The sequence below is a fragment of the Thamnophis sirtalis genome, unplaced genomic scaffold (genome assembly GCF_051295495.1).
Source record: "Thamnophis sirtalis isolate CommonGarterSnake01/CBP01778 unplaced genomic scaffold, rThaSir2_p1.2 scaffold_8, whole genome shotgun sequence".
Classification (NCBI taxonomy): Eukaryota; Metazoa; Chordata; class Lepidosauria; order Squamata; family Natricidae; genus Thamnophis; species Thamnophis sirtalis.
The window spans coordinates 23,302,705-23,327,353 of record NW_028261388.1 but is presented as its reverse complement, the minus strand read 5'-3'; the positions used below and the strand labels follow the sequence as shown (position 1 = coordinate 23,327,353).

Below are 24,649 nucleotides of genomic sequence, written 5' to 3'. Positions count from 1 at the left end.
AGATGGTCATGTGACTGGGTGGGCGTGCCCAACTCAAGGTCACTCAGGTCGATGGACGCTTTACCTAAGCTGTTACAATGTAATAAGGGTTAACCGGAGAGGCAGTTTCTGTAAGCAGGTCAATAAAGATTAGGCTAGAAACAACACTATAATGTTTCCTTCCTGCCTTCCTTACAGGATTAGCCCTGTAAAGTGGAAAAAAACAAAAGGAGATTTCTTGCAACAACCGGTTCTCTGAAATACTTAGAAAGTTACCAACCGGTTCTCCCAGATAGGTGCGAACTGGCTGAATCACACCACTGCTGTGTTCCTATTACTTGGAAAGGACCTACCCCCTATGGAATCTCTGCTTTTAGAGATTCCACCCCAGTTAGGCCTCTGAGAGCAACCAAGCCTCAAGTCTTTGACCACAATTTCCTGGTCAAATGTCAACTGATCTGGCCAATTGAAATGGTCAATTCTCAATTTTTTGTGTAATATATTTTTTAGTTCTCTCTACCCTCTTTTTATGTCCGTTTTATTAGCTAATCAAATAGATTGAATGTAAATGTGGGAAATACCACAAAATAAATAATCAATCAATTTGATTGTTTTACTTTGTTAAAGTAAAATAATGACCATTGCTATATTAAACATTATTTTTAATTAGTCTTTTATAAGATCTAAAATTAAATCATATATTTTTTTAAAAAATATTGTTGGAAATTTTAGCAAATCAGCAATTATTAGCATTTTAGCTCGTGTGCTTCCTTGGGCATACATTTGAGATGTGATATCAGATCTCCAGGGACATGGTGGCTCAGTGGCTAAGACGCTGAGCTTGTCAATCAGAAAGGTCTGCAGTTCAGCGCCGTGTAACGGAGTGAGCTCCCGTTACTTGACCCAAGCTAGCAGTTCAAAAGCATGTAAAAATGCATGTAGAAAAATAGGGACCACCCTTGGTGGGAAGGTAACAGCGTTCCGTGTGCCCTTGGCTTTTAGTCATGCCAGCTAAACATGAACATGGAGACATCTTTGGACAGTGCTGGCTCTTTGGCTTTGAAACGGAGATGAGCACCGCCCCTAGAGTCAGGAACGACTAGTAGATATGTGTGATGGGAATCTTTACCTTTACCTTATCAGATTCCCAAATATCACACCTGGCTATATCCTCCTCATCCTCTATGACTTGTTTGCATGGGGCCGAGGCTACAACCCTTTTTTTAAACTAAAGGGTACCACTTCTTTCTTTGATGCAGCCAAAGCAGTAGTAATAGTAATTGAACAATATCAGAGGAGAAGGAAACTCTCTTTTTCAGAGTGATCTCTCATGGGGTTTAACCATTTAGACTGACTTTCAAAAGAACCAATTATTGATTCTGGGTGATTATTTAGTCCAGGCGTGGGTTGCTGTCGGTTTTGCTGCCGGTTCACTTCATGTGCGCTGCATGCGTGGGTGCTGCAAGCTCGTGCACAGTTGACTGTAAATTGTTCTGTGCATGCACCGAACATGAGAAAATGACCAAGAAACAGTCCCAATTTCCACTACCGGTTCGCCCGAACCGGTGCAAACTGGTAGTAACCCATCTCTGATTTAGTCCAAACAACTACATCCAATATAATAAAGCTTCATAAGCTTTAGTAGAGATGTAACACAGAATCATTTAAATGTCATGTTCCTTTTTTTAAAATGACATTTCAAACACTTGGGGTTTTTGTTTTTCAGGTTTCAATTATTGTCAGTAAAATTATTAGATTTGTAGATTTAAGATAGCATTAAAAGAACATATATTTTTTTCTGGGTTAGATGTTTGAATATTCTGATGTTTCCCTTAAAAATTTAAGCTTGGAATGTCTTTTAATAAAAAACTAAAACAGCGGGAATTCCAGGAGACTTGGGGTTGTAGTGAACTCCTGTCATTTTTCTATATTCATGTACTTCCCTAATAATATTTAATAAAAGGAATGCCCGACATTTCATTTCATGAACATTTCAAACACTTCACATTTCTTTTAACAATTAGTATTTGAGTAGGAACGAAATGAGTAAAACGAAGATCATTAGCAGCTACACATTCTTCATATTATGTGTAATTCAATCCACATGGATTTTAAATAAATCCACTAAATTGACCATTAATTAGTTTTTTAAACATTTATAAAGTCTTGTAATGTAATTTTTTCCTCCAACCTGCCGTGTCTCACATCAGAATTACACAACCCTGGTCCTCAGAAGATTTGGATATGGGTCCCCTAGACCAGTGTTTCCTAACCTTGGCAACTTGAAGATGTCCGGACTTCAACTCCCAGAATTCCTCAGCCAGCGCTGGCTGGGGAATTCTGGGAGTTGAAGTCCGACATCTTCAAGTTGCCAAGGTTGGGAAACACTGCCCTAGACCAGGGGTCTCCAACCTTGGCAACTGTAAGCTTGTGGACTTTAACACCCAGAGCAAAGCTGACTGAGGAACTCTGGGAGTTGAAGTCCACAAGTTTTAAAGTTGCCAAGATTGGAGACCCCCTGCCCTAGACATTATTCAAAGCCTGTCATTAAATGTTATCATTTTTCATGGATGTAAATGGGAAATTAGTAAAGACACAATTGAAGAGTAATCATATTAACCACGTTCATGCAATTTAAATGATACCAATTTCAGTTTTTATACCTGCTGTTCCTGTTTCTTCATATGATGTGTGCCTCTAGCATGCTACTAAAAAGAATAATAAGTGTAGTCCTTGATCCATAAAAAAATGTCCTCTGCTTGCTTCCTATTGAAAAGTTTATATATTACATAGGTAACCTATGCAGTGACATCATAAGCAATTATGGATTTGATTTTTTTCTCCACAGGTTAAAGGATGGGTTACCTGCAGCTGAAATGTGTGCCAGATATAAAATTAGAGATTTCTCACTCATTATAAAACATGTTGCTGAAGAAGATGCCGGAAACTACACTATAATGTTGAGCACCCGGCAGTGGAACCTACAAAAAAATTTAACAATAACACTCAGAATAAATGGTGAGTACACATTACTATCCATGACAGTAAGCTGCAATCCTGTTTATTTAAATTAAGTTATCTTAAATTCTGACTAAACATAAGTATTCTAAAAAAAGGTTTTCATTATCAGAGATCATGTTGCTATGCTAAAATCATTCTGACAAAGGCATTAGTGTCTTTAAAAAATGGCATTTCCATATTCAACTTTTGTGTCACCAGCTGATTAGCTTATGTCCTATGTGTCCATGCAAATGGGTTGTTTGAGTCAGGCAATGTCATTTTTCATTTTTTTTATTTATTTATTTATTTATTTATTTTTGTTTGTTTGTTTGTTTATTCAAACATGTACGAGATAACAGGCATAAATATAAACATGGACATGGACACAGGAAATGGGTAGGAATAAATGGGGACAGTAGGACAGGGAACGCATGAGATGGTGTGCTTATGCACGCCCCCTTACAGACCTCTTAGATGTGGGGTGAGGTAAACAGTAGACAGTCTAAGGTTAAAGTTTTTGGGGTTTGAGGATGTAACAACACCATTGCTGAAGTTATATTTTCTGCAATAGAGTTTGGAGCGGTTTACCTTGAGTTTGTATCCATTGTTTGCCCATGTTTTATTGTGGTTGAAGCTGAAGTAGTCATCGACAAGTAGGATGTTGTGGCGGGCAATCTTCCCTCAAAAAGATTTCCTTCAAAAATCTTCCCTCTTCACCTCAATTCATTGGCTTCTTACAAAAAGAACAGGGGAAAAATAAGCTAGTCACCGTCAGATGAGGAATGTAATTTTTTGTTTACTGGGGAAAGGGCAGAAGGAGCCCACCACTTGGATTCTGGAGGGAAGGAGGAAATTCTAGAGGAAGTAGTTAAGACAGGTTGGAAGTCCCTAAAACTGTAGATCCAGAACAAGCATTGCAAAACTGCTGTTGCAGCACTTCTGAAGCAGAGAACAAACTGATTCTGATTTTCCAAGGCCATTGAAAGCTGTGTTGTTGGGACACATATAGGCAGCAATTATGTCAGATCAAAACACAAACTGTAGGTGGAAGGGGCTTCAAAGTAATTCTTTCCATTTTATTTTAGAATAAGATTTCCGTTTACTCCTGTTCTTCTTTGTTAACAGTGAAACCTCAGATTTATGAAAAAGTGTCATCAATTCCTGGTCCCAATCTCTATCAACTAGGAACTAAACAAATTTTAACATGCATTGTTTATGGCATTCCTCATCCTGTGATAAAATGGACCTGGCAACCATGTCAACAGAACCATTCCAGAACAAGGTAGATCATTTTTGATCCTTGCTTCCAATATTGCCCTTCCATGTTTTCATTAAACGTCTTCTCCATGCAATTGGCAGCACAACTAAAGGTATTTAGGATGTCTTAATATTAAAAAAATGTTTGAAATGAATTATGTTGGTATCATGAGTCATAGAGGAGGAGGTGGGATGACTTGACGAAGCAAAAGCTGGTTTTACTGTGGAATTCTTAGTGCTCTCTGAGCCTGGTTGTTTGCTTACTGATATTTCATTACCCATTAGGTAACTTCATCAACATCACTTGTTTTGTTTCTCAGATAGGTTATCTAAAGACATTGTTGGGATGAAAAGAAATTAAACAAGCTCTGCTTTTTATCCTGAAATTGCAGCATGCTTATGCAATGCTTATAAATATATTGCTTAATGATCAGTTTGAATATCTTGCCTTATGGTACATGTCAGACTGATAGATCTGTAATCTGAAAAACCTTTGAAGTTCATCACTATCTGAAGCTCAGCATGCAAGCTTTAGTTTCTCTTCTTTTGGATAGCTTATATTCAATTTTTACATGATCCCTCGAGATGCCAACTTTAATTCTTCATCTAATTCTTGCTTATTTGTGGGGATTATGTACAGGCTAGGAGACCCCAATGTAATTTCTTTCATTTCCTTTGAAATGGAGTTGTCAGAAAGAGAGGACAACAATGTGTTGGATCTCTGAGTTTTTGCAGAGGTACATTACCAGATGACATCAGGATAATTTAAATCCTCTGTTGCATGCTTTTTCAAGAGATTGGTCTATGCATATTTCTTTCTGTTATCTACCTACCGATTCTCTTGGATTTGTTACTCACAAATAGTGTGATGGACCAGCCATGAGTATCATTGTGAATCAGACCATTCTCTCTTAAATACAATATTGATTGGCTGTTAAAAGCAGGTGTTCCTCACCATACTCAAAGATTGAACCCACGATCTTTTCATGAAAAGAGTGTGCTCACAAAGCTATGGTTATTCTCCTCTTCCTTTCTATTGATATGATTAGAGGAAAAAGAATTAGCTTGAAAATGCACCACAAATGTTCACTTACCCACTTATTAAAATACATCATTATATCTCCTACTAAGAAGAGTATGGAGCCATTGATTTCTACAAACAAACAAACAAAAATCAAAAGAGGAAGGGCCAGGCAAAATGTAGAAGTAATGAGTTCCAAGGAAATGGACCATATTTCAGCAGAAAAACATTAATGAAGGAAAATTGAGCAATGACAGACATATGGGTGGAAACCTGGTTGCATTGTGGAAGTGAAGAAAGTTGGTTATGCAAGAGACTGAAAAAGTCCAACCCAACGAATCCTTTGACATTTGCTCTACAGTTGAGTGGGTGGGAGAAGACATTATTTGACTGGTTTTATTTTAAAGTAGTTCAACAAACAATGCTTTAAATGGTTTCATTTAATACATGAACTCACCGACTCTTGTTTAATGTATGGACTCACATTCCTTTCACTCTTGAATGAGAACTCAAAAAACTCTTTCTTACAACTGAGTAGAAGTGTCCTCCATGTAATACATTGGTATAAACCTTGCCATCTTCTCTGGCAAACCCTATCCTGCATGGGTACCATGGTGGTAATGGTGCTGTCTACCACATACCAGTCATTAAGAAAAAGGATTGGCAGAATTTTGTTTCTCTGCATTCTCATCAAACATTACTAGTCAGAGGATAAACATGCCCTGAACATATATTCATGAATGAAGCTAGGGCATAAAGTAAATTGCTTTGAGTACAATTATCTGGTACTATTAACATCAAAAGAAGGAGATCGAAGAGCAGCTTATATCAGCTGTTTATTTGTTTGTTTGTTTGTTTATTATTTCTGTATGCTGCTGTAATCCAGTTGACACTCAGCAGTTTACACCAAAATAATGCTATTCCAAAACAACATTAAAGTTGTCTTCAAAATCAGCCTAAATAGTAGCTTCCCGAAGTTGGGAAAGTTCTTTCATAGTTATCAGGAGCAGAGAGAGAAATAACTCTCTTTCCCACTTCTTCACCATGTATGCTTTCTCCTTACGTCTGCCACCCCTGGACAGCTGCTATTGAGGCTGATCGAGGTAAAGATGAGAGCTTGATTTGAAAGCAACTGTTCTCTTTGTCCCAAGCAAAAGATGTTGGCTGAAGAGAAGAGTCAGGCCTGCACCAGCTAAAGTGAGCAATTGATGTTAAGCTGGCTGTACTGCTAACAAAATGGTCAGCAGAATGTCTTAGATAATATCTACAGCAAAACTATAACTATGCATTAAGGTGAAACATGACTTTAACACTGACAGAGATAAGGTTGGCTTCATGCTGACTTACGGGCTTGAGATCAGACAAAGACATTGTTCTGAAAGATTGCTGTAATATACTTGTCATGTAGACAGACACAGATGAACAAAGACAAAACTATTAGGATAGTTTCAAGTCAAAGATGGTTTTTTGCACCAAATAAAAAATTTTTTGCCCAACAAAATTATTATGGAGCTAGGAACAGTTATTTCTTTAAAGCCTTATTTCAGAATCAGACGTCTTCTACATGTGTTGATTCTTGACTCTCTGAATGCCACAGTCACCATGTGTCTCTATTGATCAGATCAATTGTAATCCCATTGTGGAGAAGACTGTCCAAATTGGCCACTTCAGCTTTTCTGAGAGTGTAGTTAGGTGCAACTATCCTTACACTGATTCCAGAGGTGGTATTCAGCAGGTTCTGACTAGTTCTGGAAAACCAGTAGCGGAAATTTTGAGTAGTTCGGAGAACCAGTAAATACCGCCTCTCACTGGCCCCTCCCCCATCTATTCTCTGCTTCCCGAGTCTCAGCTGATTGGGAGGAAACGGGGATTTTGCAGTAACCTTCCCCTGGAGTGGGATGGAAATGGAGATTTTACAATATCCTTCCCCTGTCATGCCCACCAAACCACCCCCACCAAGCCATGCCATATCCACCAAGCCATGCTCACAGAACAGGTAGTAAAAAAATTGAATCCCATCACTGCCTGATTCCCTTAAGATGGGAAAGATTTACTGTTACTTCACGTCATTTTTTACATGATTTGCTGACTATAAGACTTGCTGACTACTTGCTGATGAATCTTCCTGTGTTCCTTCTCTGGAAATCTTATGCTTCCAAAATTCAAACTAGCCATTTTAAAAATATTTAATGGTATTATTTCTAGGCTAACAATCAAGTTATTACCTAAAATAGTCGTCATGTTTATTGTGGTATCCTGAGGTAAATATTCATGTAGGCCGTCCTGGGTGATGCTCCTGTTGATGACAAAGATGTCTGTGTAGAAGAATTGATTGTACAGCAATCCTTATGGGAAATACGTTAGCATATGGAAATCCTTATTCTATCAAAAGACAATAAATCTGTTCTCCCAAAACACAACAAATTATCTGTAGTTAAATCCTTTATTAGGAGTGCCAGCAGCCCTGTCAAACAGTCTCTTTCTCTCTCTCACACACACACAGCAGGCTAACAAGTCTGTCCGGTAGGAAGATGAATAGTTGTCTGCCACACCTATTCATCTCTGCCCCCTGCCTTTTATCTCCACAGCTAGGATGGGGCTTCACTAGCAGTGGTGGCTCTTCCGTCCCAAGGATCGGCTCATAGATTTCCACTGCTCTCCTCTCCTGCCGTCTACGCATCTGCGTGTCAGGCACTGGACCCAGTTGTTCCTCTTCTTCCTCATCAGCCACATCCAGACCTGGGGGCTGTTGACTCTCCATCTGAGGGCTGATGGAAAGCCCAGGCTCTGCCTCTGTCTCTAGCTCTGACAGCTCCATTCCTTCTTCCCCCTTGGAGCTCTCAAGTTGCCTTAATGCTGGCCCTGACACCCACACCACCTCCTCATCTGATTCGGCTGCTGGAGGGGCTGGCAGCCAATAGACCACAACAAAATCTAATTTGATCCAATAAAACTAATTTGGATAGGATAAAAATGGCAGTATCTCTATTTCTGATGTGTGGAGGTGATGGCTAAATGGCGCAATTCATGCATGTAACATGTAAGAAGATTGTAATGTCAGCTCAAAACATGACATGGGCAGCATATCATTTTATTAAATAAATGATATAACATCAGTGCATGCAGAATGACCCCCTGCCCCCCAAAAAAAATTCTTAACAAAGAAATTGAAAATTGAAAGTGAAAGAGTTATTGGCTTATCGTTCAAAGATAAAGAGAAAAATTGGAAGAAAAAGGAAAGATATGGCATAACGTGGATACTCACACTTCAACGTCAAAAGTTCCATGTGCTTATTTTATTTTTATTCTGTTTTAACCAATGCTTATGAAATTTCCCTGGATGAAATGATTACCTAATTCATGAATCCAAAATTCTGCTTAACAACAATACATCTTTGGAATTTTAAAATAATAAAGTGAAAGTTCAGGTGAAATAACTAATCCGTCCTCAGCCCCTTAAACTGTTTCCCCACTGCAGACCATCTCCTACAAATTGCAGAAAGTTATTGCCCATTGCTCATAATTGCTCATTAGCCAAGAGGATTCTGCCTTTTGGCATTCATCCAACTGGAGAATATACTGTATTTCCCAGCATTAAGTCTTTCTGAAACAATTCAAAATATCCAATGTATTTGGTGAGTCAGCTCTGGATCTGTGCTCATCCAAATATGCTTAAAACAGGGACTAAACTAAACATAACTAATGCTGAGTTCTGTGAATGCACATCATGCATGATGGGTAGACTGGATCTAACTGCTTGTGGTTGAATTATCCCTTTTGTTTTCCTTTTAAAAATTTATTCTCTGGAATGAATTACTAAATGATTTCTTCACTGGAAGCCTCCTGAAAATAAAGCAGAAGGTATCAAATGCTCTATCTATAAACCAAATTTATCTATTGTTGGTTCTGTATTCTGTCTTTAATTCAGGAGTTCAAATTCTATGTAGCTGACTTTATGTGCTTACATTTTGCTATAATGGTCTTTCTGGGGCATAGAAGACACAACTTCTTGGTGGTTCTTTGACCTCATCAGCAGATGATTTGGGGATGTTCAATAAGCCATGTTCAAATATTTATTTATCACTATGTATTACCAATAAATGCATTTTGTACAAAAAAGATTTCAGGAGATGTAAAAACCTGAGACAATTGGTTTCACAAAGTAATCCAATAGGTGAACTGGCATTAACTTTTAGGCTTCTGTAACTCCAACCAGTTAGTTTATAGATTATTGTACATTTTTCTAGTTATTGTATTATTTGTCCATCCATATTCTCCAGAGTTCAATCTGATAAGCATACATATTTATAATAAAAATTATCTGTTCAAAATATTGTGAAGTCACAGTTCTTTAACTAGTGTTAGAAGGTACACATCTACGGTACCTTCCCAAGAACTTAAGCAGTGGTGCGTTCCTACCGGTTTGGACTGGTTCAACTGTAATGGCAGTAGCTTGAACCAGTAGCGACCCAGGCCTACTACACCCTGAACTGGTTCTCCCGGTGTAGGTGCTGCCATATTGTTTTTTGCTTCTGCACTTGTGCAGAGCAATTTTAGTTGTATTGTGCATCCACGTGCAGTGCACATCAAGCACGCATGAGTGAGCGAAGCATGCCCCTGAGCGAACTGGTGATAGTCTCTGCCGGAACCCACCCCTGAATTTAGGATGTTGTAATATATTGACATAGTATATATACGTGGATAACCATGGCCAGGTTATGCCATGATCTTTGAGTTTTGATTTTCAGATATTTATATTTTGTGATCTTCTCCAATTTTTTGACTTCTATTCTACTATTACTTGGTATTGTCACATCAAATATCCACACATTCTTGTTTTCAATCACAGTTATATCTGTTATATGTATTGTTAGCTATGATTTTATCAATCTATATTCAGAAATCTCACAATAGTTTAGCCTGCATATTTGGCTCCTTTTTCACCTGTATGTTCCTACCAATTTTTTTTTTTCATGACTGTTGCATGATAATTCTTCCAGATACTCCAGTGAATCATTATGGCTACTTTTTATGCTATTGTTTATAATCAATCTGTGCAATCATCTGGCATGAGCTGAGAATAGGCTCTATTGTTTCTTTTGCTTTTTTACACAATCTGCCCTTTGAATCACTTGATGATTTTTTAATACTGGCCTTGATTGCATTAGTTCAAATAACGTGCTTTTGTACAGACAAAATCAAGGGTTTAGTTTCTTTTTTAAACGTTTTATGTATTGCCAGATTTTATTTTTATCCATTTCCCTCTCAATGTTTTGCAGACATTGACCATGTGAGTCTTTTGCTTGCCAGCATTCTGTTTGTATTTTTATTACATTATTTTGATATTGACTTTTTGTTTCCTGTACGTTTAGTAAATTCCAATTTTTAACATTCATTAGATCTTGGCTACCTTTTTACAAAAATTAAAGATAATCAGCCAATCCATGCTTTTTTACTTTGACAGTTTGTTCAACAGAAGTAAACCTCTGCTTCCATTTCTGTTGGCCATATATAATTTATCAAAATCACTATGCGGCTGTAATGCATAGTGAATAATTATCCTTTTTCTTGTTTTTCATTCCAAACTATCCAGTTCAGCTTCGGTCTGGTTAATAATTCCAGCAATGTTCTGTATCACAGGTAGGGCTTAGGAATTGATGGCTTGAATGGTAAAAGTGAGATTTTATTAACATGTTTTGCTGTTTGATAGCCTAGATTTTTTTGTTGCAAATCACTCAATGTAGGATTATGACAATGACAAATAATAAGAGAAATAATAAATCATCCTGGAAGATCCTCCTTCAAAGGTTGATAAGTCCATATTTTTCATTTCCAACCACCAATTCTGACTTCTACCACTCTGTATAGTTTTTTCTAATATTTTTACTCATACCAGTGTTTCCAAACATATAATGATCCAACTATATGGTGGTGACTCAAACACCTTTTTAAAACAATACAGACCATATTAAAACTTGTTTTTCAGCAATTCTCCAGGGCTATTTTATCAATCAAAAGTTTTTTTTATAGTACCTGTATTTTTCCTTTCCCCCACTCTTTCTGTTCAATGAGGAGGATGCTATTTTCTTCTAACTAATCTTAGATGTTGTCTGCTGTTATGCCTGTGAGTAATTAAACAAGCAAGTATTTAAACATACAAGCAAGTATGTTATAGGGCCTGCATTTCCTGGTGTTATCCCTTTTGCTGGGTCTTTTTGAATCAGATACATTTTGCCAGATATTAGCTGATGTCTCCTTTATGCAATACTTCATTAGGATGTTTAGCTATAATTGGATGTAAGTCAGATATTAGAGTCAAAAACCATGCAGTTGATCACTTCCAGGAGATGTCCTGTTTTTAATCCTTTTTGCTCAATTTTTAGCCATTTCTGTTGTTATTAGTATTTTTTTTCCATTTGATTTTTATTAAATTCTTCTCCAGATTCTTTCTATTCATCCAGAATTTTCTTTTTCTTTCTCATGTACCAAATAACTTTTCAAAGCTGGATTGTTTCATTTTTGTTTGGTTTGCCATTTTCAAAATTCCTATTGTCATTTATACTTTGGAAGAATTACCTCTGGTCTGATTGAAAGAGCTGATTTTGCTTAAATTGGATAATTTATGTCTTATAGCATTCAATTTTCCCAGCTATTCTGATATTTATTGCTTTATTTAAAGCTTCTTCATTTTTTTTCTGGTGCTAAACCAATATTTTTATTAGGCCTGTCCTTAGCCTTACCTCTTCAATTTTTTCCCCTTCCTATTTCTTTCATTACTTGCGAACCAAGGGCAACACAGCTAAAGAACTGGAAGAAAATATGGTACCAATACTAATAAGCATCTTGGATGGCACAACAATGTAATTCAACAGAGTGCCAATCTGAGTGTGAGACTGCTTGTTAATCTGCTAGATTAATCACAATTAATGCGATTTATTACAAACTGTAGCTTAGGTCAAGGTACTGTAGACTTTATAGCACAGAAGCAGTAATAGCATGAAGATAATTAGTCAATACATATCATACAGATGGGCCCTTCCCAGCCAAACTGCTGCAAATAACTGTGAAAAACCTAACTTTAAATGTTCATAGAGAGCGTACTTGCTTACCAACTGCCTCAGACCCCTTTTCTTTCCTTATAGATTTCTTTTCTGTTAGACCCATTGTTGTTTTTAGCCATCTCCACAATATGCTGATGTGTGCAGCAAATGCATGCATTCCTATTCATAGAATACACACATGCAGAGACTATAAAACTGCTTGGAAACTATAAAAGACAATATTTATCTGCCTGGTGTAACACAATTCATTGAAGATAGGAAGTTGAGTAATCCCTAGAACATGCCATCGTATTGCATTCAGAAACATTAGGTCACTGATTCATTCAGGAAACAAAGGCATATAACAGCCACAATGAGCCTACAAAAGTTGTGGGTTTAATAAGGAAGATTCCTTCCTTGGAACACTGCCAGAATTGTTCTGCTTCACTCTCGGTTGTGTTAGAATTGGTTCAGATGACAAATAGGCATGAATAAATGCCTAGTTAACTCCCTGTAATAAATGTCAAAAGAGGCAACTTTGTGGTGGGTGTCTGTTGTGTTATATTGTTCACGGAAACTTGGGCTTTTAATTATATACGAACATTATCTGCTTCTAATTACTCTTAATGCAGCAAAAATCCTGAAGGAAATAAATGGAAAAGAAATTGACAACAATGTATAGTTGTCACTGGTTAGATTCTAACTGTCCTTTCTGTACAAACCATGTGGGTTTGTGTTTTGGAATCAATATTGTATGGCTTTCATTGAGTATTTCTGGCATTTCTTTGGGAGGTTTGTGAACAAGATTCCCCACCATAAAACTCCTAACTAATGTTCTGCTAATATAATATTATGATTACTAAAACAAATCATTGAAGACAGCTCTCAACTTGTGTAACTATGTTTCTGAGATCAGAGTAGATCTACTTCCCTATGGATTCTGGACATCAAAGGCAGGAAAGTAGTGAAAACTTTTTCAGGGCGTGGAGGATGTAATCAAATATATTGGTGGAAATACGATGGCTGTTTTTTTCCACACCTTTCGTAGATTTTTTTTTTAAGGGAAGGGAAAGCAAATGACCCCACGATGGTTAACACTTGAAGGAAGGTGATACAATCTTGGAATGCTGAGGACTGCAAATGAGATGCTGAGTTTTATGGGTCACGAGGCAAGGAAAGATACCTCTGAAAGAAATAATTTATATTGATTGAAATGGAGACCAATGAGGAAAATAAATTCAAAAAAAGATTACATCATTTTTATGCCTTTCATTCACTGAAAGTCACTAATATTTATCTTGGAATTTAAGGCTCTATAGTTTCTCCCAAAATGACACTGGAATGTCCTTTTGAAAAATCATCCATAATTTCAGGATGACTCATAAGCAAGCAAGAGTTGCCTAAATACTTCTTACAATGAATATCTCAGAAAGGAGAAAGCAAAGTTATATATGATTATTTTTAATAGTAATGTGGATCATATTTTATATTTCCTTTTATTGGATACTATATGCACTGAAAAATGTGTCCTGTGTATGTTTCGAAAACATTGCTATAAATTATTTTTAAAAGGCAAAATCTATATCCTCCCCGGTTTGGTTTTTTTTCCCCTAGCAGGTTTTTAAAGTCTTAAGACTCTAATCTTTTAACAGGCAATAGTGATAGTCAAAACTTATTACTCAGGAGTATTTTATGGATCAGAGCATTCTTTATCTGAAATGCTACACCTGTAAAATACAATGTATGTAATGTATTCTGTTTAGCACAACAAGATCACAACTAAAGACATAGTTGTGTCTTTATGTGTGATCTAAGTTCTAAGGATGGAGCCCGGTTACTTGATTTTATATCAGTAGTCCTTGTAATCAATAAACTAGTTTATACTTTAAATCCATGGGCAAATATCAAGGTGACATGCAGTAAACTTTCAGCCTGGAAAGCTTCCCTGGCCACAGTTATAAATATTTCAGTCTATTGTACTTGGCAAGCTGCAAGCAATTGGAGGTAGGATCTCATTAAGACAGCAAACTGTGGAGTAGGGAGAGGATAGTGTGAAGCTATGGGTGATAACAGTGGCCTTGTCCAGAATAGGCCATGGGAGTTTTCTTATCTTACTTAGGCAGGAGGTGCTGGGAGCTTCCTGTGCGAAATTAGGAGCATATGCTGCTTTCCTCTTGTTGTTTGGCTTCCTCCTGCATATAAGACGGTTCCCAGCACAGTGATTATCTTTGCATCTTCAAACATGGCACAATTTACTTCCTTAAGAGTTTGATGTATCCTTAAGAGTCATGTCTTTTTTCTTCCCCCCGCCCCCCACATCTCCCCCTCTGTCCTAGATTCCTTCTCAAGAGCTTGCTGGTTGATGTCCTAGGCATATGTGCCTTTTAAAATGTAGCCATATATGCTCTGTAAGACCAAAGCATACGAAATGTGCCTCCTGGGGCTTGGATACTGTTTGGGGAAGTACACATTTCTTTACAGAACTGGTGTTCTTGAATGTAGGATTTTTAGATTTAGAGCTTTATTTTTTTATTTAGTTAGTTTGTCAAACATGTACGAGATAACAGGTATAAGTATAAACATGGACACGAACACAGGAAATGGGTACGAATAAATGGGGACAGTAGGGCAAAGGCTGTAGTCACGCTGGTGCAGTTATACACGCCCCCTACAGCAGTGTTTCTCAACCTTAGCAACTTGAAGATGTCTGGACTTCAACTCCCAGAATTCCCCAGCCAGCGAATGCTGGCTGGGGAATTCTGGGAGTTGAAGTCCAGACATCTTCAAGTTGCCACGGTTGAGAAACACTGCCCTACAGAGCTCTTAGGAATGGGGTGAGGTCCACTGTAGACAGTTTAAGGTTAAAGTTATGGGGGTTTCAGGATGTAACAACAGAGTCAGGTAGTGCATTCTAGGCATTGACAACTCTGTTGCTGAAGTCGTATTTTCTGCAATCGAGTTTGGAGCGATTCATCTTGAGTTTGTATCAATTGTTTGCCTGTGTATTATTGAGCTAGAGCTGAAGTAGTCATTGACAGGTAGGCTTTGTAGCAGACAATATGTGTATTATGCTTAGGTCAAACCTTAGTTGGCGTAGTTCTAGGTTGTCCAACATTTCAAGCCTAGTGGCATAAGGTATTCTATTGTGTGCTTTGACTGAAAGAAGCTTTGACAACTTCTTCCTCTTTCCTCATTTTTGTGGAAATTGAAACTAAAATTAATGACTCCTGCTTTCCAAAGCTGAATGATGCCTTCCCAAACACACACTAACTGGATCTTTAAACATGGATATGTGATAGACATGTAGAGTAATAGGTAGATGAATTAGGAAATAATTTATGGTTAAAAATGAGATTTTCATCATCGATTGAACCATGTTCGCTTGAGTTTGGGGTATCTCATAAAGCTATAGTTTTATTTCCAAATTGCATAAGGGAAAGCATGAATGTCCTCAGGATTATTCCCTCTCTTCAGAAATACCGTCAGTCCTGTCCATGAAGGAATGAGTTTCCAATTCTGCCTCAAACAGCATTCTTCCAGAATCTGTTTAGACTTAACCATATTGGTTTTTGGGAAGGCTTTTAGGACTTTGGGAAGAGATATATTATGAGCGATAACATCTTTATTTGAAATGTCTTGTGGATGGAATGATGTTGCCTCTTGGCTAATCAGAAAGGTCATTTTCCAGGTAGATAAAAATTGGTTTTCTGGGTTTTTCTTCCCTTATTTCTATCATTATTTTAATCTTATTTGCCCCGGAGGCTATAGGAGCTGTTCAAGTTCATTAATGACTAGAGTGGCATATACAGTAAACCCCCTTTTTATCAGTGATGGATAAATCTGAAAATTCAGGGGTGGAAATCAAGGCTTCTGAATATTTACTATCTAAAATTATCATTGTCTTGGATACTTTCCAAATACTAGCTATCTCTATGAGCTAGTCTGCTCCGATCACAAATAGAATAGTTCATTTACGTTACATGGAGAATGAATCACTGAATGCATGATTGAAACAACTAGGTGATTCAGAGTGAAATTGGAATACAGTCAAGGCTGCAATGAATTTTGCATCTCTGTTGATGTTAGTCTTTTTTTTTCATATGACAATGTTTTACATTATGAAAAATAGATTCCTATCGTTATTCTCCTATGAATAAATCCCAACCATTCATCAGCATCAAACAACTTTTAAAGAAAGTAATAAGATGAAATTTGAAATAGTTGCATAACCAACTAAGCTGTGAGCAAGAAAATTCTGGATTCATATTTTTTTATTTGTTTACATCCCACCTTTATTATTTTAACAAATAACTCAAGGCAGAGAACATATCCAATACATCTTCCTCCTCCTTCTCTTTTCCCCACAACAACAACCCTGTGAGGTGAGTTGGGCTGGAAAAGACTGGCCCAAGTTCACCCAACTGGCTTTCATGGCTAAGGCATGACTTGAATTCATGCTCTCTTGCTTACTAGCCTGGTGCCTTAATCGCCAGACCAAACTGATCAACTGATCAAACTTATCAACTTGCAAGAAATTCAGCATGGAAAACCTAATTGAATTTGCACAACCCTATGCTACTTAGGTTGGATTTCTCTCTCTCTCTGCTTTAAATTCTTTTCAATTCTTTCTTTTCTCCTTCTGATCTAATTTGCTGGAGCCTGATTATAGATATGAAGGAATTCCTGGTCATGCATTGACCAACATATTCAGACTTTCTGTAGTAATATCTTGACTACAGCCACTGAGCCAAATAATTATGCTTCTGTGTTTTCTTGCTTTCCTCCTAAACTAGCTTCCATTTTAGCTCAATTGCTGAAGTAAATAAAACCTTGTTACTCTAAGTTGTGCTGGTATCCAATATATTCGCTGGCATGCCATACCTGGAACATGTGAAAGGCGATTTTGTTCATAGTTTTAGACTTGCAATGAAGTGTCAACATTGCATTCCCAACAAAAGACCTATCATCCCTGTCATAAAGAATATTAAAAGGAATATGCAGCTACTGCTTTAATAGGTAGACATAGAGCTGGGGTTGGCCCACAATTTCTAAACCTCAATAATGTAAAGAAATTCCTAGAATTCTCCAAAAACCTATTTTGCGTTGTTAACATCAATTTCCTCCAATTCTTTTCTTCCATTTATGAAGGAATAAAGAAGATACGCAAAAAAAAATGACCCTTATGTAGTATCGAAATTCACAGAGTCCAGCTTGTAGAAAACACGTTGTCCTTTAGGGTGCAGAAGATAAGAATATTGGACAATGCTATACTTGTAGAGGTCTGCGCCATGGCAAGTTTGTCAATAAACTTTCATTAATGGCGCCATTCCATTCTAGCACTCAAAAGCTTTGGTAGCTTGTTGAGATTGTACAGGTAGTCCTCAATTTACAACCACAATTGAGCCCAAAACCTCTATTGCTACATGAGATATTTGTTAAGTGAGTTTTGCCCCATTTTACAACCTTTCTTGCCATGACTGTTAAGTGAATCACTGCAGTTGTTAAATTAATAACATGGGTTGTTAAATGAATCTGACTTTCCCATTGACTTTGCGTGGCACATAGTCACAAACGTTGACCACATGACCCCAGGACACTACAACGGTCATAAATATGAGTCAGTTGCCAAGCATTTGAATTTCAATCATGTGACCACGGTGATGTTACAACCGTTGTAAGTGTGAAAAATGGTCATAAGTCACTTTTTAAAAGATCTGTTGTAATTTCAAACGGTCACTAAATGAATTGTTGAAAGTTCAACTACTTGTAGTTGAAGTTTTGCATTATTACTATCAGTATATGTATTATATAAGATTTAGTGATGCACAAGTTTCTTTTTTTAAAAATCAGCTGCTTTAAACTGATGGGAAACTGACACCCTGAGTAATATTTTGTTTTAAAACAAAGAGAAACATAGAATTATTGCTCTAGACAGGACAATAAATAAACAACCAACCAGACTGTTTGAAATCTTCTTCCTTACTTCTCCTGAAAAAAATCAGTTCAAACAAAGGCAAAGAAATATGTTAGCAATCGACTACTGTGGGTGTAGAGTTATTTCTCTAAGGCTATATAATAATTAACTTGGCTATCCCATGAACGTATTTGCCATATGGCAGTGTTTCTCAGCCTTGAAAATTTTAACATATGTGGACTTGAGTCCTCAGAATTCAGAAGTCAGCTTGCTGGCTGGGGGATCCTGGGAATTGAAGTCCACACATCTTAAAGTTGATAGGGTTGAGGAATCCTGCCATAGGGTGTTACAGATGAAGAACTGATCTGATTGCAAACCAACTGAGCATCACAGACATAGACAGATATACAGGAATTTAAGTATTTTAATAGTAAGTGCTCAAGGCCACTGCATGGAGTTATTTATTGGTGTTTTTGTTTGGGGGCAGGGTTGTTTTGCTTTATGCATGCAAATTTATTTCCTTTCATCAGGATCTTCTTGTTAGGAACATCTGCCTAGCAGGGCTTTGGACATTCTGAAATGCTGATTTTCCATGTTATAAAAACCTAAGGGAGATTCAGAAATAGTTTGCAAAGTTGATGCTCAAATAAATAAAAGCAGTTCCAGATGTGCCTAATCTCCTGGCAATTTCAAATAACTTTTAGAATACTGTTTGCTGTAAACTTTGAGATAGCAGGCTAGCTTTCTTTAACCTGATTCATGATCCTACCACATTATGGATAATTAAAGCATAAAATTATTTTTTTTAAATAAAAAAAATAAAAGTGGACAATTCTCAGTATCTTAACCTAGTATTGAATCATCTCTAAGTCAAGATGCTAATCAACACCCACACATTTTGTTTATGCAACATCCTGCTTTTCTTGTTATGGGCAGAATGTGTAATACAGTATATAAAAGCTGAATGGATACATAACTGTTCAGTGAACACATATTTCTCTTCTTCCTAGCATATTCCCACAAGAACAGGGTCTACTTTTTGGATCACTTTGCATGGTAGCTGCGTCTCCAGGGTGCAGGCCCATGGCTTGCATATTTTTGTTGATTGTGTCTTGCCATCTCTGTTTTGGGAGCCCGCAAGGTCACCAGCCATTGACTTCTAATTGGTAGGCAGTCTTGGCAACAGTGGAAGGTGCTGCTCTCAGGACATGTCCATACCAGCAGAGCTGGTCTTCTCTCGTTTTCTCTATAATTGGTGCCACACCAAAACATTGTTGAATGGTGTAATTTGTGATGAAGGGTCAAGAAGGGAGATGCCCGATATCGAATGGAGCATTCGCATTTCCATGGCATGGAAATAGCTTTTGGTCTCTGTTGTTGCTGCCCAGCATTCAGTGCCATACAGTGCAACAGGGCGGATGATTGTCTTGTAAATGTTAGATAAGAGATGGTTGGCATTCATAACACACCAGTGAGTTCTTGCTAATGCATCCAGGCTGTATTCACCCTTGCTCACACCTCACCATTGATGTCGCCATTGCCTTAGAGATGGGGTCCTAGATACTGAAAAATGTCCACTTTCTTTAGATTTTCTCCATTGATTTGAAGCATTTCAGGGCTGGTGACAGTCTCTTGATGTTTTCTTGATGTTGAGGCAGAATTCAAAATGGTTGAGGCGATCATTCCATGTTTTGTTCAGTGAACACATTCTGTATCTTTATATGAAATTCCTAGGTACTTTTCATAAGTATTTCAGGTTTTTTTTTAAATTTCAGCATAAGATGCTAAGGATAGTTTGTATGGAATATTTACTTATTTATATATATTAGGATACCTTTTTACTGAACTTTCAAAGTTAGGAAAAGATCCAATCTCATGCTAAACAACACTTTGTTCACCCATAGTAAACCATATGTCAGATTGCAATTCATTTTGAAACAGAATGGGAATGCTTTGCTATTTTTGGTGTTTTATTTTATAAAACTGTTGCTTCATTCTTATTTATCCTGTCACAGGTATGACTCTTGCTCCAGTTCAGAAAATTCGCTAGTTTTGACATCTGAAAGCACTACAGGAAACAGAATCCAAAGCATTACACAAAGAACAGCTTTAATAGAGGGGAAGAACAAGGTATGTCACTTTGGATGAGAAAATTAAACTTTGAGCATCTTTTTGATGTGTTCCTGCTAACGTTGAATGGTTGTTTATGAGACTACAATGGTGAATTCTAATCATATTATAATTATGATATTACTTTATGAAGCAAATCTGATTGATAACACTGTCATGCTGCAATAGCATCTAGCTCACTACAGAACATGGATTGCACCTGTTCAAAATCAGGCCCTTAGTATCTCTGTTTGCAGTGTGGTAACAATACATAACTGACACAACATCCTTCTTCATGTAAACAGGTAGTTCTTAACTTATAACTTATGAATAGAGCTTTGGAGATATTTAAATTCTCATTTTGATATACTCTTAAAAGTAAGCCAGGCAAGATATATATAAGCCACAACATCTGAAGCCAATATATAATTCCGTTGTTTAATGAATAAAATATTAAGGAATATGATATTATTATCATATAATATAGTGATGTTCACCCAATTATCATATAATATAGTGGTGTTCACCCAATGTCTGGTTCTGGCAGCTAATGAAAATGTTTGCAAGACATTTAACAAAAGAGATGATCTGGAACAAAATATGAAATCTTTGCCAGGATGAAACTAATATGAAAAAAAAAACATATATTTCATGATTTCAGACAGAAATGCAGTGGGGATTAAGAAGCAAGTAGAAGACAAATGTGTATGTATTTGCCACAATGAATGGAAGGTGGAAACCTGGAAGGGAGACAGACAGATATTATGCCATTGTAGAGATTGTACAGAGAACCAATACCAGTTCTCTTCACCAACCATTTTAAATGAGTTTATGCAAGCAACCAAGCAAGTTAATTATGAAAAGGTGATGCTCCGAATGATCGTGGTTTCCTAGATAACTAGGAAGTGGATTTCAAGATTTAAGAGAGATATGTCTGATCTGGAGAGATGCACTTCTCTTTAAAAATCACTTCCACAGCATGGGAATCCTTTTTGATGGGGTTTTGATGTTGTACACCGACATTGACAAGAAAATGATAATGTGTTGCCCTCTCCTCTGGACAGAAGTTTGACATTGGGTGAAGCATAATCTTGGAAGGAAGCAACCTAGAACTAAGAAGAAATTTCCTGACAGTTAGAACAATTAATCAGTGGAACAACTTGCCTCCAGAAGTTATGAATGCTTCAACACTGGAAGTTTTAAAGAAGAGATTGGCTAAGCGTTTGTCTGAAATGGTATAGGGTTTCCTGCCTAATCAGGGGGATGGACTAGAACAGGGGTGTCAAATTCACAGCCTCAGGCCAGATACATCATCCGCTGACCACCCCCACCCCGATTTTAGCAAAGGGGGAAAGTCATAATATGTCACATGATGACAATGTGATGCTGCGAGTTTGACACCCCTGGACTAGAAGACCTCCAAGGTCCCTTCGAACTCTGTTATTCTATAATCCTTGGTGCTTGATTACTGAAATGTGCTATTTGTGGGGCAGATCTTGGAAATGGCTTGGCAATTACAAAGAACTGAAAATGCAGCAGCACTTCCCAGAAATGGGGAAGTGCTAAATCACCTCATATTGAATAGCTTCTTTAGTTACTAACTGCTTTCTGCACCCAGCTCAAGATATTCACCATGATACAAAATCTTACCCGTCTTGACCTAGAATATTTGAAGGACTGCCTACACTCTTATTTCCTAAAAATGACTTGTCAGTAAATCACAGATCTCCTGACACTTAACAGTTAGCTTAATTTGTGGTCTAGAAAAAGATCAGCAGAAAATAGGTCAAACCGACTAGAAACTTTACTGTAGATGAAAAAGGAAGCCATACAGAACAGTTGATTGCCAAAAAGAAATACTGTAAATGACTTGACCCTTGTAATCTTCAGAAAGACATTGAAGATTTGGTTCAGAGGTGGTTTTATGCTGGTTCTCCCCAGTTCGGATGAACCGGTAGTGGCGGCGGTGGGAGGTTGCGACCACCTGCCCAGACGTCACCACAGACGTTCTGCACACGTGCAGAAGGTTCTGCGCATGCACAGAAGCACCATGTGCGAGCAAAGCGTGCACCCAAGCCTGCACGCTCCCGGTTCTGAAGCGGTAGCAAAAGTAAGAAGATTTCATGCCTGATTTGGTTGTTTCACCAAGCCTCAAGCAGGACTCTTTTGAATATCCCTTTGGAAAAATAACCATTCTCATTCACATAATTAACAATACTGCATATTCTGTATTTTAATTTTGGACTATTAGGGTTTAGCTATTGGATTAGGGTTTAGCTATTGGATTAGGGTTTAGCTATTGGATTTAACTCAATCTGTAGATATGCTGCTCCAATACTGGGTTGATTGGAATGACCTGGTCAGGAAATGAATAAATAGAAACCCTTGTGGTGTAAGAATAAGACTCTGTTTGCTCACCTTTCTAAATTAAAGGATACTAACTCTGAGATTGCATTTGGTGGCCTTGAAGTCAGGTAGTGTTTTATGTTTACATAATGGCCATGTATGACCTGAAGACTGTTGGTCCTTTCCCCAGTCTTCAATCTCTGATTTCCAGGTGTAAGCAATAAAGATTTTTATCGATTTGCACCAAAACTCAACCAAATATGAACAACCTGGAACAAATGGCTAGTGAGGAGGCTCTCAGGCAGTGCTCCTCAATGGAGCATCCTGTGTCCCTCTGAAACTGACTCTCTTATTGTTGGTTTCTATGTGCATTTGAAACTTGACTTATTTCTGAAGTCCTGAAGAAAGTGATCCTGTCATTTTTGTTGTACTGTTGTTTGGTGTTTTTTATTTTTAGTATTTGTAATTTTGTACATGGAATGTTTTTATATCATCATTAACATTATTATTTGTACATGCTCCCATCCCGTCAAAACTAGACTCCTCTTGCCACATTAACTGACAACAAGAGAAAATAATTTGTCATGGGCTGAAAAAAATAACCCGCTAGGAGGTAACTTGAGTTTAGCATATAATGCCCTAAGAAACAGTTTTTATTTATTTTATTTATTCAATTTCTATAGCCACACGACTAAGCGAAGTGACTGTGGGCAACTTATAATTCTTAAATTATAAAGCAATCAAAACAATTTAAAAACATTAAAATAATAAAAAAATCCACAAAATAAATTTCTGATGAAAGAACAGGTTAAGGAAAGAGTCACAGAGAAAATATATCTATGTGGTTGCTGACAACCGATAAGATATTTGATGGCACATAGATATTTGATGGCACATAATTAATGAAGAAAGTATTTTAATCTTTTTTGTTTGAGCAAGTCTACATTCAATTTATATTTTTGCAGTATTAGGACATGTTTTTTTTCTCATTATAATGGCAAAAGATGGGACGATTTTGCCCTAATACTTTAGCATCTCATAGCTAGAACCTGATAGAATTTTCCATTATATTTTTATATTCTTCAGCTGGTTATAGTTGGCCAGGTTAATAATTTTATCCGTGCAATTTTATTCTACTATGTAGTTACATCTAAACATGAGAGAAACTTATTAAAATTAGGAATGTTTAATTAATCATTAACATGAGTGCTGGAATGGAAATATGGAACGAGGTGGTTAGGGTGCAGTACTGCAGGCCACTTCAGCTGTTATCTGCAGTTCAGCGGTTCTAATCTCACCGGCTAAAGGTTGACTCAGCCTTCCATCCTTCCGAGGTGGGTGAAATGAGGACCCAGACTGTGGGGGCGATATGCTGACTCTGTAAACCGCTTAGAGAGGGCTGAAAGCCCTATGAAGCGGTATATAATATCTAACTGCTATTTCTATTGCTATTTTGCTTTCTTAATTTTGAAATTTTTTGAGATTCTTTAGCAGGGTTAAAAAAGTTAGAAAATCAGGGTTAGAAAATTTTCCTTGTTCAAAGCTTATAATAGAGGCAAGACTAGTTTAAACATTTTCATGAAAGTTGCAGAAAATTACTTATGTGATCCTTAGTCCCTGCCTGAAGGTTATTTATGTGGGATGTAAAGTATATAAAATGTATCCCCTTCCTATCTCTGCTGCTTAGATATCAGAGTTACAGGGTGATTTGCAAAGGCCATTTAAATCCCTGCATCTTTTTTAATGTGAGTTATAGCAAGATATGTTATAAAAAGACATTAAACTTAGGAAGAAATAACTATGATATCTCATGTGTTTGTTTTTTTTTAATTATAAAAATCTTCCTGCATTGGTATTATACTTCTGTAGGCATGAATCAGTGTTGTTTATATGCTATAAGAGACCTGTGCATTTCTTGGATGGCTGTGAATGCTTTGTCTTCTTGGGTCAAAGAATACTATGCATGTGAATACTATGCCAGTG

At 37.2% G+C, this 24,649-nt stretch overlaps 1 protein-coding gene across 1 annotated transcript in view; it reads left to right on the top strand.

Annotated features, from left to right (window-relative positions):
• FLT1 (fms related receptor tyrosine kinase 1) overlaps window positions 1–24,649 on the top strand; it is a 132,420-nt gene that overhangs the window by 39,544 nt on the left and 68,227 nt on the right. Inside the window, exons 9-11 of the mRNA XM_087721249.1 lie at window positions 2,828–2,997; window positions 4,105–4,261; window positions 20,227–20,341. Coding sequence (XP_087577375.1) covers window positions 2,828–2,997; window positions 4,105–4,261; window positions 20,227–20,341 — 442 coding nt within the window. The remainder of the gene's footprint in view (window positions 1–2,827; window positions 2,998–4,104; window positions 4,262–20,226; window positions 20,342–24,649) is intronic.